This window comes from Choristoneura fumiferana, chromosome 3, assembly GCF_025370935.1.
Source record: "Choristoneura fumiferana chromosome 3, NRCan_CFum_1, whole genome shotgun sequence".
Taxonomy (NCBI): Eukaryota; Metazoa; Arthropoda; class Insecta; order Lepidoptera; family Tortricidae; genus Choristoneura; species Choristoneura fumiferana.
Window position 1 is genome coordinate 7,295,768 of NC_133474.1, and position 16,314 is coordinate 7,312,081.

The 16,314-nt window shown below is 39.2% G+C and overlaps 1 protein-coding gene across 1 annotated transcript; it reads left to right on the plus strand.

Annotated features, from left to right (window-relative positions):
• The first annotated feature begins 236 nt into the window (after positions 1-236).
• Positions 237-16,024, plus strand: LOC141426202 (transmembrane protease serine 12-like). The gene is made up of 5 exons (XM_074085055.1): positions 237-386; positions 716-834; positions 1,271-1,446; positions 5,241-5,400; positions 15,612-16,024. Exons 3-5 carry the CDS (start codon positions 1,345-1,347, stop codon positions 15,836-15,838), a joined length of 489 nt encoding a protein of 162 aa, XP_073941156.1. The 5' UTR covers positions 237-386; positions 716-834; positions 1,271-1,344; the 3' UTR covers positions 15,839-16,024.
• Positions 16,025-16,314: the final 290 nt, after the last annotated feature.

Consider the following 16,314-nt stretch of genomic DNA (forward strand, 5'->3'; position numbering starts at 1 on the left):
GACCTATGTCTATTTTGAATTTGAAAGAGGAACAGTAAAGAGAAAGTTCTGAAAGCAACGAACAGAAGTAAATAGCTAAATCTCTCTTTGAGGCAGCAAGGAGATGCAGGGCTAAAGAGAAACTGTAGAGAAGATGAAGTACGTGAAAGTTTTATAAATCCATACCACGGCTGTCCGCATCTCTTGCACATAAAAATTAAGACAAAATTATTAACTTATCTTTAGATTGCGGACACCCACACCGATAGCTAACAGACTTATCATAAACGGAAAAAGGACGAAGCACGGCGAGCTGCCCTGGCACGCAGGCGTCTACGACAAGACCTGCACCCCCTACAAGCAGATCTGCGGCGGCTCTCTGATCTCCACCAGGGTCATCATATCTGGCAAGTATCATTGAGCCTTTAACATCCACTTGTCTTATGATAGCATAGACTTAAATGATATTTATAATTTAAAAATTAAATTATCTAAATTTCTATAATTATTACATATCCTTTAAAAGTAGTAGTCTTCCAAACCTCATATAGGTGGTGGTTGTGTTTCTGAAACAGAACGTAGGCAGTTAAGGGTTTATGTACATGTTTTAGATACAGTTAACATTCTCAAAAGTTACCTAGAACTGCCCACGTTAAAAGTTTCGCAACTTTGGGAACTTCTCGTCGGTGCATTGCTAAGCACTTCTACTTAATGTATTAACATGCAAATTCTACAGCGGCACATTGTTTCTGGAAAACCGAGCGCCAGGAAGCAGCCAGCACGTATGCGGTGGCTCTGGGAAAGATTTACCGACCCTGGGATGAGGCCAGGGATACTGGGGCGCATAAGTCCGACGTGAGTGTTCTACTGAATCAAGTAAAAGTTAATTCGAAAGTTCTTTTTATGTAAATCTCATTTTGAGTCACCCTTATGGCATTTATTCGGCTTTTGTTTGAAACCAGATGCAGCAGAAGTTACGCGACTGAAAATATGTGCCTGTACGGGTGAAGGCGGCTTCGGAAGCGTAAGTTTTTGAGTTGCGTAATTTATGCTGCATTCGATTTGATAACTACAAAAGTCCAGTTCGGCCACACGGCGACTCAGAATGAGGTTGTACATAAATTGGAATTTTGTATGAAACCAAAATAATACAACAAAAATATGCACCTCAAGTGAAGTCTCATAAAATTACGTTCATCTAGCTTCACCCTAACTCAAAAAAATACGCGCGTCTTGCTTCACCATAACTTCAACGTTGGTCGAGTCTAAGTTATTTCTGATTTTTTTTCAGGTCAGTGAGATTAAGATTCCAGTTCGCTATCTGGGTGAAGCAGGCACTACCAGGCGGACATCGCGCTGGTCTTCATGTCAACTCCTGTAGTCTACCGCACGTACATCCGGCCTATTTGCATGGACTTTAACGAGGAGTTTGACAGGAATCAACTTCAAAACACGAATTCGGGGAAGGTAATGAATGTCAGAGTTTAGTTCCATCCAGGTGAAACTACGCTATAAAGTAATGATTTGTAGTGAAGTGGAAAGTGTAGTGAAGTGCTCCTCGTAATTCATATGGTAAAACGGGTGGTGAAGCACCAGGACTCCTCAATAATGAAAGTCTCTGCATCGGAAAAAGCAATCTTTCGTAAAAGGTGATGAGCAGTTGATGTTAAAATATTGTAACTTAAATTACTTTACACTGTGTAAAAAAAATAAAAATAAAACATTGAACAAACTACAAAATTTTCTAGGTATATTAGTCATGATCGTTTATAGACGAACGAGCGTTACTTAGCTTTGACGAGTTCCATTAGTCATCTACGGTCTTCTTCATCAGGTCCAGTTTACCAAATGTTACTTCCTGAATGTAAATTATCTTAATGCTAAATAAAAATGCCAAAATCGCCATAAGTGTGTCTATAAAATTTGAGGTTTGCCCTCGATTCCCCTCGATCGAAACATTGGAATATGTTCCAATGAAGGTTCTATGGAACCTTCTCCATTTTTGAAGTCGGTTAAAAAGAAGGTTTAAATAGCTATTGTGACTTGATTTGGTAATTTTGACACTAAACTTTTCCCCCGGCACGACAAAACGCTGCGATCGAGCTAAAGCAACCAATTAATATTTATTTAGGCTTTTTTTTAATGAGCAATTTTTACTTAAGGCGTTTCTTGTTTGAATATAATATTATTTCGGTAGATCTCAAGCGAAATCTTGTTTGATAACCGGCAATCACTAAAAGAGGCTTGAAGTTAATAATTATGTGGGTATTAATAGTCATACTTGTTAGAGACAAAATGCTGCACTTCGTGATGAAAGCAAGCCGCTTTGCACAGTGATAGTACAGGCTAAACTGAGTGATTTGACCCGCAGCAGCGGAAGTTTCACCCCTTAGGAACAGAGATGGCGCTACTGCTTTTGATTTGTTTAATTAATTGATTTCATCATTTAATATCCCAAATTAAAGCTCATAACATTCATTATTAATAAAAAATACTAACAAAAATATTTACTGAAAACTTTTGGCAAAAAACGCCATCATAAGTTTTTTTTTCTTACCTGTTTGCTAGTTTTTGCTTGATTGCTTAAGAAAACTGTATGCAACATGAATGGTTTAATGCATGTAAATATTACTGAGTTCATAAAAAGCATTAAAAAAAACCTGTTTCACCATCCATTGATTAGTTTTAACTGGCGGTTAGGTGTGAGGCCGTCTCTATTTGTTGTGTTCGAATAGACGGAGACGGCATCACATTTAACCGTCGGTTAACGCTAATCAATGGATGGTGAAACAGCCCCTAAATGTGAGCACAAATTTCTTTAAAAAATATTTCAACAAATTCTACAAGCTAAACTAATAAACCGATTTCAATGTTTAATATCCCAAATTAAAGCTCATAACATTCATTATTACAAAATAAAAATATTTACTGAAAACTTTTGACAAAAAACGCCATCCAAGAACCATCTCCTTCATGGTCCTTGCGCCATCTTAAGTTTTTTTCTTACCTGTTTGGTAGTTTTCACTTTATTGCTTAAAACATTGTATGTTGTATGCAACATGAATGGCTTAATGCATACCAATATATATTTCTGGGTAAATAACAAGTATTAAAAAAAAACCCGACACCGATACCTTTCATACTTCACGAAATATTTAAGTTTAATTGTGCACGCTTTTCTTACAAATAAATTTCAACGAAATCTTCAAGTGAAACTAGTGCTCTGATTTTAATGTTTAATGTTAAAAGAAAAGAAGAAAGAAATTACCTAATTTATATAAAAAAAGTCTTTTTCTGGTGTTACGAAAAAATATAATTACTTTAAAATTAGTAGGTAATTATTTGGACAAAAACAATAGTAGATTGATAACCAAGGGTGGAAAGTGACCCATTTCACCCGAGATATTTCTAAATAGTTCGAGGGGAAATGGGTAATTTCACCCGAGTTAGACACACTACTTTTCATTTCGACTATGAGGAAAGTAAAATACTACAAAAAAAATGAGAATAATAAATTGAATTCACTTATAATATATCCAACCTCCAACGGTACCTTTTCGAATGGCCACTTGCCACGGCCGACTATAAAAAAAACGAGTTGGTCGCGACCCCTTGGTGGGCTTATATACAAAACTGAAGGTTGAACGCCGAACGAAGCAGTTTGACCATTATTACTTATTTATATATTCCATCTCTTTCTTTCACATTTCACGAATTACTTCCATCTCTTTCTTAACCTAAGTAAAGAAAGAGATGGAATATGTTCGTGACGTAATAAAGATCAAATTTCTTGTTTCAAACAAACGGATTTTCGGCGTCCAACCTCCGGTGTTGTGTAAGCTCCTTGGTCACGACGTGCATCTAGATGGCCATGCCGAAACGAGAAAAAAAAGTGTCATTGACGTTACTCAATAATCTTCGACTCCGTGGCTAATGGAAAAATAAAAATAAAATACTTTCCACCCTAGAGATGAAAACGCAATTTTCCACCCGGCTACATCTACCCATGAAAATTAAACTTTCCGAACAGGAGAGATGAAAAAACTATACCGTTTGCGGCATAGTTGGTTCTGAGTTGTATTATATGTTGCTTAGTAGTTGGCGAATTTATTTAAAAATTAGCTTTTTATCCGATAGGACTACAGCTTATCTAGATATGTCACATTTGAAATAAAAGACTATGTACATCAATGTTTATCAAATGTTATAATTATTGGTGTCGGTTTTTTTTTATAATATTTGTTATTTACTCAGAAATATATATACGTATGCATTAAACCATTAATATTACATAAAATATACAATATTTTTAAGCAATCAAGTAAAAACAACCAATCAGGTTAGAAAAAAAACTTGAGAAGTTGTGATGGCGTTTTTTTTCAAAAGTTTTCACTAAAGATTTTTTTTACATTTTTTTTGTAAATAATGAATGTTATGAGCTTTAATTTGGGATACTTATTAAACATCGAAATCGGTTTATTAGTTTAGCTTGTGGAATTGTTTGAAATATTTTTTAAAGAAATTTGTGCTCACACTTAAACTTTCATATTTCGTGAAATATGAAAGGTATCGGTTTTTTTTTTTAATACTTGTTATGTATTAGGTAAGATGTATATATGCATTAAACATTAATGTTGCATACAGTTTTTTTAAGAAATCAAGTAAAAACTACAAATCAAGTAAGAAAAAAAAATTAAGATGCCGTGTTTTGCCAGAAGTTTACAGTATACATTTTTCAAAGTATTTTTTTATAAGTAACGTATATAATATGTTTTCATTTGAGATATTAAACATTGAAATCGGTCTATTACTTTAGCTTGTAGAATTTTTTGAATTATTTTTTAAAGAAGTGGTGCCATCTCTGTTCCTAAAGGGTGAAACTTCCGCTGCTGCGGGTCAAATCACTCAGTTTAGCCTGTACTATCACTGTGCAAAGCGGCTTGCTTTCATCACGAAGTGCAGCATCCGGCAAAAAAATGGTCATAACAAGTATGACTACCTAAGTATGTTTTTATAATATTTCAAATTAATGTTGAAAAAGTTTGAGTTAAAATTAAATAGATGTAAATATAATTAATGTTATAATTGTCTGTAAAATATCGCCAAGTTATATTTTGAAATAGTTACCCCAAGTTTAACGCGAGCGAAGCCGCGGGCAAAAGCTAGCTGAATATAAATATTCTGACTTTGACTTCGAAACGATTTGCCATATACTCAGACCATAGAAATAAGGCCGTTCATATCATAACACTTAATCACAGGTGTCAGGCTGGGGACTGACGGCGGCAGACGGCCCTGCCTCCTCGCTGCTGCTGACCACTGACCTGCCTTACGTAGATGCGACCAAGTGCATGGACGAGTTACCCTCTGAATTCAAGCCGCATCTTACCAGCGACAAGTTCTGTGCGGGAAACAAGAACGGCAAGTACCCGCCTTATATTTTTATAGCTATTATAATGTGCTAAATAAAATACGTGCAACTCTCGGTCCGTTTATTGAGAGACTGAGTACCGCCATCTTACAATATTATATAGATAATAACCTTACCCTCTTTATACGTACCTATATAACACCTTCACCCTTAATAAAAACTCAAAAACACACATCTCACACACACACACACACACACACACATACGCTTACATAAATATCTAAATATATAAAACTCAAAGGTGACTGACTGACATAGTGATCTATCAACGCACAGCCCAAACCACTGGACGGATCGGGCTGAAATTTGGCATCCAGGTAGATGTTATGACGTAGGCATTCGCTAAGAAAGGATTTATCGAAATTCCCACGGGATAGGGAATAAATGGGATTTATATTTTCACTTTGAAATGGCCCTATTTCCGTAACTATAATTATTAGAAACTTGAAATTTGGCATGCAAGTAGGTAATAGGTACTGTACTGTTCCCAAAAGGGGTAGGTACTAGGTATATTTTTTTATATACTTTTATCTAAGTACAGCAATGATCGTCATCTGGTGGTAAGAACCCTAAGTTGTATGTAAATTTACAGTAGTTCTAGGCTCAAATTAAGTGAATAGTCGTTGTATATATATAAGTAATATATATATATATGTCGGCGGCCGATCGTAAAATCCGCCAGATCACGAATTCCTAGGCATATCGTGAAACGCCGCCATTTATGATATGCCTAAACGTTGGCCAGGCATATCACGATGTGCCTGAGAAAATATACGGCAGATCGTTAGAGCAACGCATTCGTCGATATTCCTATCTCTATACGGGCACATCGTAAAATAGTTTCTTTTTTGGCCACTGGTGGCGCTGCGTATGCATGGCGGCCGTGACCAGCTGCCGGCCGTGTTTGTTAGCGCGTGAAAAATGTCGGCGTCGCAACAAAATGATCTAAACCGAAAATAGTGATTGAATTCAAAATGGAAGTCAAAAGAAGCTTTTTGAACATCAGCTCCGTATTTTTATGTGAATCAAACGGATTCTGTGCACAATGTGAAAAAACTGGCACGTCTCCGTATTTTAGAGGTTATTATTTTGTTGATAAATAAAGTATTCACTAGTTGTTATTTATTTATATAGAAATATTTAGGTCGACGAGCGAAGCGAGGAGTGGTTAGTATTAATGTGATCACGACGCACGAGCCGAGCGAGCGAGCGAGCGTGCCGCGCAGCGGCCGGCGAAGTGCCAGAACCGATATGGCGGCGTTTCATGATACGCCTGGAATTTCATGATCTGCCTAAACTGGCCAATCATGAAATGCAGGCTTTCATGATATGCCTAGGATTTCATGATCTGCCTAAACGTCACTAGGCAAATCGCTAAACGGTGAGTTTTGAACGATATGGCGGATGTCCCTTAGCCAATTCATGAATGGCGGCATTTCACGATATGCCTAGGAATTTCGTTATCTGGCGGACTTTACGATCGGCCGCCGACATATATATATATGGAAAGGAGAGTTGAAATATAAGCCTCTAAGATTAAAATTTTATATGTTAAGATTATTATGCCAATGCTTAGTAACGCTTATATTCCTTAACAATATATTAAGAGAAGAGGTGCTTTTCCGTGAAGACCCGGCCCTCCTCCGCCGTGATCCATGAGATTCGTCCTCTTGCTGGGCACCTCCCTGCGGCCTACCCGGCACCTTACGTGGGAAATTATTTAAGGTCGCTCGTCGGTTACGTACGTCTCTAGTCTTCTAATGACTAAGAGGACTAAAAATGTTATAGTCACTCCCGGAGCAGGTTTTTATTAATGCCTATAATTTCCACGGAGTGACTATCCTACGCACCTACGGTCTCCTACTCCCCGTTCCCTAACAGACTAGTGTCTGGAAGAAGAAACTCTAAATAATTGTTATTATGGTGCGCTCACAATTTACGTCCTCAACCAGAAGCGAGGTTCTCCTTCCCCCCCACATGCCTCACAAAGACACCAACGCCACTTTTTAGTCACGGACATTGTAAACCGCAACCCCACTTTGGCCCTATTACCAAGTGAGTAAGTAATGCACCCCATCGGACCGAAATCCGGGTTGCCGGGTGGTTAGTCCGACAAAGAGGAAGCAACATTCAGCAGCCAGAGGTGAAGTTGACCCCTGGTGACTACATGTGTTTGGAGACCTCGATCCCCAAACACAATTTGGAATAATCTACAGACTCCATTGTAAAGCATCAGCCATAATGGTTTGTATAGTCTGTAGATCCTAGCGTGTCTAGGGTTACTGCCCGCAATACCGACCATTAATACTCAGTCAACTAGAACAAAGTTCACGCCTGTCACGCGCTTACCTTCATTCAATAAGTGTCAACCGAGTACAATAATAAGTATAGATGTGACGAGTTGTATTTCCATTACTAGTCTCCTTAATAGAATTAGTAAGGTTATAGGATAGATAGGAGTTCGGATATAAAGTTAGTTCCCATGGAGACCGTGAAACAACCCAACTCTAGTTCCAAATAGATTTGTTTGTTAATTTAGGCCAAATGCGAAGGGACAATTTGGAAGAAACACTGAGAGAATATAAGCAGTTATAAGTTAGGTTGAAGCTAAATATTAATATCTCAATCTCGTTAATCTTAGAGCTTCTAGAATACTATAATATGAGAGTAATTTCAATATTCGATTCTAAGATCTACCAAAGAGGATAATAATTTATTTACTACTCACAGCCTTTGGTTTATTCCACAATAATAATAGCGTTTCACTATAATATTCACGCACTGGTGGTAATTCCGGTACAGTCAATGGCAATATATTTTAAATTAATTGAAGATAATATTTATTAAGTTTAGTCAACAAATCGATGTCTTCGTAACACTGCGTAACGCCAACAGAACAGAATAATAATGACTCGTATTCGAATAGATTCGATTCTTTTAAATCTGACTTCTAAATTTCAAATATTTAACTTTAGGTATTTTGAATTTAGACCACCGTTATTTATTTTTTTATATTTCAAATGTTTAAAACTTTAGAACACGGATAAATTATTTATAAAAATATTGTATGCGTTTATATAGATCAAAAGACCGATTTGCAATGAGGCCTCAGGAATGTCGCGGTTCCATATCGGTTTGAATTTATTAGACATTCTAAATTTATGTCATAGACATTTAATTTTAACGTCGATTTTCAAAATTATGAGATTGTGACAACAAATGTCAGCTCACATGTAAGTCATAATCAAACCGTAGTTGACTGTACTATTTGATAGATGAGAAACTTAGCTAAGGAAATCCAGAGAGCGCCATCAGCACTCGGACCGCACGCCAACACTCCAACCACGTTCCGCTGCACACAGCACCACGCAGCCAGCCAGGGTATCTCCACCAGCTCGGACGGCGGCGCCAATATGAAATTAGATGTCAATATAATAGCCGTACAATTCAAGTAGGTACTTAAGTATTTTGGACATATTAAACGTGAATTGGTAGTGAATAATTAATTATAGGTTTTCTTTAACTTTCCAAACAAATCCCTAGTAGTTCATCTTTCGCTCACACAACTATAGTATTTCAATTAAATCACATTTATTTAATTCAATTCAAATCCAACTTACACGTTATCAATCCAGGCTTGCGCAACTTCACAGTCCTCAGACAGACCTCCTCATCTCATCACGATGACAGCTACTGTCATCCTCCTCCCAGTAGATACATAGGTCACTGAAACTCAAAATATTAAGAGGCAAAAGCAATTGTAAATAACTCACGTCAGAAGAACACACAAACTTGCACTATTGGACACCTATTTACACTTCTATCACAACAATAAGACATAGTAATCCATTGATTACATCAGCAGCAACCATTGCTTATAACTGAGTGCGTTATGTTTCGTTCGGAGTTTGAAATCGTATACGTAGGGATCCCGTTATACGACTATACGGCGGCTGTCAAACTAGACTTTATTTAATTTCCACTGAAACTATTTGTAAAGGCCGTATTTCATATTCTGTATTGGCTTTACGCTAATATATGGATTTCTAGGCCTTTTCATTGCTTTCTAAAAGAATTTACATTAAATTTTATTTATTTTGGTTCACTCCTATTTTTCTTCCATGACACTTGACAACCGACTCCCTTCTTTTCCTTCCTGACATTATTACACTAACCGTTTAAACTTTAAAAAAAATTCCCAAGGAGGTTACTTGTGGTTAAAATAAATTCACAAAGTTTAATACACGAAGTGTGGGATCAGTACAGTACTAACAGCTAAAACACTTTTCAGGATTTTACGAAATTCCCACGGGATAGTGAATAAATGGGATTTGTATTTTCACTTTTAATTAATGACCCTATTTCCGTAACTATAATTATTAGGGACTTCAAATTTGGCGAAAAAGTAGGTAATACTAACAGCTAAAAACCATCATATTAATATAATGACCCGGATAACTCACGGTCTTAATCGAGTTTAGCTCGACATGTTTCGGGCTAATCCGTAGCCCTTCGTCTCGGAGCAACGCGACTCAGCCGCTGCTGCAACACGCGCAGTGAGTCTCACGGTAGTTTCATGTTCAAAAAGCTAAAATGTAATAAACCGCCATTTCTTATATATACCTGGTAAACCTGCTGCATCTATATCTGACTTGACACGGTGTTGAATTTGATAGACAAAGTGACAAAAATTTTACTATTTTATCAACGACAGAAAGCTGTGACAAAATTATGACCTCTATTAAAACGACTGCAAAAGGACATGACTTTATAGCCATTGACATGCTACTTATGACTCTCCCGGTGACTTCTAGGATACTGACTTCCATCATCAATAAGAGCATTGAGACTATGACTTCCCGACTGATTGGAAAATGCGTCAAGTGACCCCCTTACCCAAAAAACCTAACCATGTTAATCAATCCGATCTCCGTCTATTAGTATCCTTCCTGTGCATCAAAGATAATAGAAAGGGTGGTTTGCGCCCAGCTATCGGAATACTTGGAAGAAATACAACATCCTACCTGAACTGCAATCTGGTTTTCGCAAGGGTCGTTCGACAGTTACTGCGTTAAGATGTAGTTGATAATATTTAACAGGCTCAGGATCTGTAAGAGTACCATTGTTAGTTTTTAGATTTCTCCAGGGCTTTGACTGCATTAGCATTGCCCTTGCTATTATCTAAGATGTCGTATTATTGGATTTGATGTAACGACGATAAAATGGTTTTAACAGTTATCTGACTGACCGTGCGCAGACCATCGTATTGCGTGGTGGGCTGGATGTAGTCCTCTGCGGTCCGCTCTTTGCCCTGTGACACGGGGTGTGCCGCAGGTTCGATACTGGGTCCTTTGCTGCTGTTTATATTGTTACAGTTCTGATATTGTCAACAGTATAAAGAGCAGTGGATACCATCTTTACGCGGACGATCTTCAACTGTACGTCTCCTGCGCGCCGTCAGAAACGTCCGTAGCTGTAAACGCCATCAATGCAGACCTCGATCGTGTTTCTGCTTGGTCAGAGAGCAACTGTTTAGTCCACAATCCCGGAAAATCGAAGTACATAGTATTTGGATCGAGACATCAAATTCAGAATGCTATTGATGCTCTGACTACCGAGAATGTTGCCGTCATGGGTGATCCAATAGAACGGGTGGTAGAAGCTAACAACCTTGGCCTCCTTATGGATGGCAAGCTGAGCTTTGAGAACCACATTTTAAAAGTTGTGAGTAACTGCTTCTACCGTCTCAAAGTTCTGTACAATATACGCGATTACCTTAGTGTCGATTTGCGTGTTGACCTTTGTGAATCGCTTATATTGTCCAGATTAAACTATTGTGATCTTGTTTATGACGGCTGCATTGTTGGTCGTTCTAAGAGGCTTTTACAGCGGGTGCAGAATGCATGCGCTCGTTTTTGTTTCCGTGTCCCTCCCCGCTGCCACATCACTCCGTACCTGAACGCCGCTAACTTGTTGAACATGTCTGCACGCAGGCGCATGCACCTCGCTACCCTGCTGTTTGGTGTGAGACGCTACAGGACCCCATTGTACCTCCACAATAAAATTGTTTGGTCGAGGAGTGAGCGCAGGAGCGCAATGGCTCTTGTGCCCCAGCACTGGACTGCAGCATTCCGCGGAAGTTTTAAGTTTGCGGCGTCCAAGTGCTGGAATGATATTCCTCCCCCTATCCAAGGAGCGTGTAGTGGGTATACCTTCAAGCGCAAGCTGAAGGATTACTTATTGACGCTCCAAAAATCCTTTCCCTATCCAGCACTTTGACATGCCAACCACATTGATATGCCGGCCTGATGTTTTTAAACAATCCATTTTTTCTTCTTTCTTTTAATTATTGTTCGTTGTAATTTATTTATTTCTTGGTTTGTTATAGTTATTTTTATTATTTTTTCTCTTAAGTTTATTTGTGTATGTATAGATAAGTGGTTTATTTATTTATTATATTTGTGTATCTTTCCGTGAGTCACAGACGGTTCTGGCAGAAAATCAGCGCTGCAGGCGTTTAACGCTTCAGCATAATGCTGAGTCAGCGACCGTTTCACTTTCGCGGGGACACACAACATTGTGCATATTGTATTTAATATTTTCATGTGTTTTTCTGTATTTTTTTTATTTTTTTCTTTTTTATTTTATTTGTGTTAATTTTGCTGTATATGTGTGTCTTCTGTGTAAGTGAATAAATGTCTTCTTTCTTTCTTTGTCTCTTTCTAAAAACCATTTTCAGGATTTAGCAAAATTCCCACGGGATAGGAAATAAAACAGGATTTATATTTTCACTTTGAAATGGCCCTATTTCCGTAACTATAATTATTAGAAACTTCAAATTTGGCATGCAAGTAGGTAATACTAACAGCTAAAAACGACTTTCAGGATTTTACGAAATTCCCACGGGATAGGGAATAAAATGGGATTTATATTTTCGCTTCAAAGTGGCCCTAACTCCGTAATTATAAATATTAAAGACCTAAAGACTTCAAATTTGGCATGCTTGATTTGAAATTTTACATGTACGTTCAACGAGCTGACACAATTACTTTGCCCACCCGCGACCTTTATGATAGCTACTTTTGTGCCCATGCAATGTGTGTTCATGCAGTTCCTCCACCTCCACACTGTAAGAACACACAAATCACACAAATCCATCTATCACCACCACCACTTTACACTGACGCGTTTCGAATTCAACCAGAGCTCATTTTCAGAGCAACACAACCGTTCAGCATGCTACGGTGTGAAATTTGGCATAGATGGACCTAAAGTAATGCAGAGGTGCACTAGGGTGCACTACTTTACAATTTCTCGGGATATAATCCTATATGGTTTTATTTATTTTATTTATTTGACTGGATGGCAAACGAGCAAGTGGGTCTCCTGATGGTAAGAAATCACCACCGCCCATAAACATCTGCAACACCAGGGGCATTGCAGATGCGTTGCCAACCTAGAGGCCTAAGATGAGATGCCTCAAGTGCCAGTAATTACACCGGCTCTTACTCTCCACGCCGAAACACAACAGTGCAAGCACTGCTGCTTTACGGCAGGATTAGCGAGCAAGATGGTGGTAACAATTCGGGCGGACCTTGCACAAGGTCCTGCCACCTGCAAAAATGTGGTGTATGAATTAAGTCGCGGGCAAAAGAAACGCGTAGTACTTTAACGTTTTCTAAAATTTCAACCCTGAATCAGCGAAGCAGGGTTTCAAAGCTGGTAAGAATCATAATTAATTACGTATGTAGGTTGATTTTTGTTATACAAAATTTGCACCATCTGTCTAAAAGAAAAACTGTCCGTATTTTTATTTCCACGTAATCCTGAGAAAATTAATCAAAACACGAAAAAAGGATCGCAGAAAGTAAATGTATGTTACTCCAAATTGAACGCGAGCGAAGCTGCGGGAAAAAGCTAGTTTAGATTATATAAATCATATCTACGAACCTGATAGGTACATAGTTAGATAAATGTGTGGGTATTTCGTTAGTAATCGTTCTTTCTCATGATGTTTGCGTATGTTCTCTTAATTACTAATAACTAAATACATTGCGCCTGCCGGCCTCAGCCGCGAGCCCCGGCGCCATCGAGCCACTGCTCTCCACGCCACTCGGCTCGGGTGCCTCCTCTTCCGGTATAATCACCGAACTGCGGGAATGCCTTCGGTCGGCTTCAGTCGGTGTAGGTGTACTAACGAACGTTTCGGTTATCCTACGTTTCAATTGATGGACGCGCCTATGTTCCTCGGTTCCACAAGCAGACCCTAGTCTGTAATCAGTATGACCTAGCTTCTCAACGACCCTACCAGCGAGCCACTTGTCTTGCGCGCTGTAGTCCCGGTACCAAACCGCGTCCAGCGCGCGCCGCGCCCCGCGCTCCCCCGCCTGCGCGCGCAACTGATTTTCGTTGAGTCGAGCGAATCGCTCTGGTTTTAATTTATCCAAGCGCATACTTAACTTACGACCTTGAAATATTGCAGCTAGGCTCTCCCAAGTAGTGCTCAGTGGTCCTATATACGTTAGGAGATATCTATTGAGGGCCGTATCTACGTCTAGCTTCTGTTTAAGTGTTTTTTTACAAAACAATACAATACAAAGACTCTTTATTGTACACCAGAAATAGTGAGCGATACAAAAAACTGATACACAGATAAAAAATTACAAGGTAAGCAATAGCAGGCAGCATTAGCAGTTGTTGATTTCTTATTTATCGCTGCTATCCACTTTGAGCAGACGTCAACTACTATCAAGAACGTGAATCCTGCTATTGGGCCCAAAAAATCTATGTGTAGTTTGGACCATGGGGGTCTGGCCAGGGCCACGTGCACGGCGCAGGCGCAGGCGCGGCACACCGCCTCAAGCGCCTCGTCCACCCGCGGCCACCACACGTAACTTCTCGCTAACGCCTTCGTTTTCACGACACCCATGTGCGAGTCGTGTAATTCTCTAACAACCCTGTCCCGACATGGTGCCGGCACCACTACTCTGTGACCCCAGAGAATACAACCTAACTCGGTGTATAATCATTTCGCCGGCTGTGATATGGTTTTAATTCCCTGATATCGATGTTAGTGTTAGACGGCCAGCCGTCTACTAAATAACTCATGACGCGGCTTAATATGGGATCCGCGGCTGTCTGGTTCTTTAAAATCTTGTAATCTAGCAGCAACGCTTCCGTCGCGAAATGTAAATATACTTAGTCTGTTCTGGTAATTCTTCGCGACTGTTTGTTCATCATCATCATCATCCCAGCCTATATACGTCCCACTGCTGGGCACAGGCCTCCTCTCAGAACAAGAGGGTACAGGGACTGTTCGTTACTTCCTCTTTATGCATTTTTATTAATCTCGATAGTCCATCCGCAGTATTTTTGTCCGTTCTAACGTACTCTATTGTAAAATTATACGCCCAAAGGTTAATAGCCCATGTCTGCAAACGGCTCGCCGCCGTAATCGGTATTCCCGTATTACACCCAAATATGCTGACTAAAAGCTTATGATCAGTACGTAATGTAAATTGTCTCCCGTGCAAGTATTTCCCCGTATAAATTCATCTATAGCAAATATGATATCCTTATGGATTTGACTATAGTGCTTTTCCGGCGGGGTGAGCGCGCGCGAGGACGCGCTCGGCTCGGCCGGGCGCGCGCTGCCAGCACGGCGCCCAGCCCGTGCGCGCGAACATCGCACGTCAGCACCGTGGGCTGAGACATGTCGTAGTGGACTAACACGTCCGCACTACATACTAACTTTTTGACCTGTATAAACGCATCATTATGTTTCTTGTTCCAACAAAAAATCCTGCCTGTTGTACGAGTAAGTAGCTCGTAGAGTGGGACCAAAAATTATGACAAGTTTTTAATAAAATTCCCATAAAAATTAATCATCCCCAAAAATGATTTTAATTCGGTTACATTATTGGGATGCGGCATGTCTACAATAGGCCGTATTTTGTCCAGATTAACCCGCACGCCGTCTTATCACCAACACCGCTAAATAAAATACGTACGTGTTACTCTCGATCCGTTTAGAGATCCGTTTATTAAGTACCTTCATCTTAAAATATTATATTGTTATATTGTAATAACCTACCCTCTTTATACATATAATGTAAATCTCTTTATACTTAATGACAGTTTCTTGGATTTAGATTTTATTTTTACGTTTTGTGTTTTTAATGCGATATTATTTGTGTCACAGGTACAACTGTGTGTGAAGGCGACAGCGGCGGGGGGCTGGTGTTCCCCAGCGTGGAGCGAGGCATCAGGCGCTACTTCCTGCGCGGCGTGGTGTCTACGGCGCCGATTAGTGAACACGCTTGCAACGTCAACTCTTATACCACCTTTACACATGTCCAGTCCCACGCCACATTCATAAGAGGTCAGCTGACTAATTATCTATCTATCTATCTAATACCTTTAAACTAGCAATTCTTGTATATATTATGTATACAGTGTGGAGAGAAACTACCTTAAATCCTTATCCCTACAATGCATCCAGTTCCCGATCAGGCACAACCAATATATTTACGAATTATTCTAAGAATGAGGTAGAAAGTGACATCTGTTATACATTTCAGAATACAAACCACACTGGGCTACTACGTAGTTCGGTGCATTGTCGCTAGTTATCGTTTTAGTGCTACTGACCGAGTAATCCAATCAAATATCGGGAGTCGATGCTAAATTTTGTTTTCGTCAACATACGGATGGTGATAAAAATAATTACTAGATGAAGCACCTTGAAAAAATTAATATAGTGTCTCAGAAACTGTGCTTTATCAATATGTAAGTGTCATTTTATAATTTACGCTATTTTCATAACGTTGAATAAGATTTTTCAAACGTTCCCGATTCGGTACTCCATGCATTGACGTTCTTATTGCGAATACCAAATAAGTGAA

Coding starts and splice junctions, on each gene's coding strand:
- LOC141426202 (XM_074085055.1), top strand. CDS start 1,345: ATGTCAACTCCTGTAGTCTACCGCACGTACATCCGGCCTATTTGCATG. Junction 1,447..5,240: donor AAAACACGAATTCGGGGAAG/GTAATGAATGTC, acceptor ACTTAATCACAG/GTGTCAGGCTGGGGACTGAC. Junction 5,401..15,611: donor CTGTGCGGGAAACAAGAACG/GCAAGTACCCGC, acceptor TTTGTGTCACAG/GTACAACTGTGTGTGAAGGC.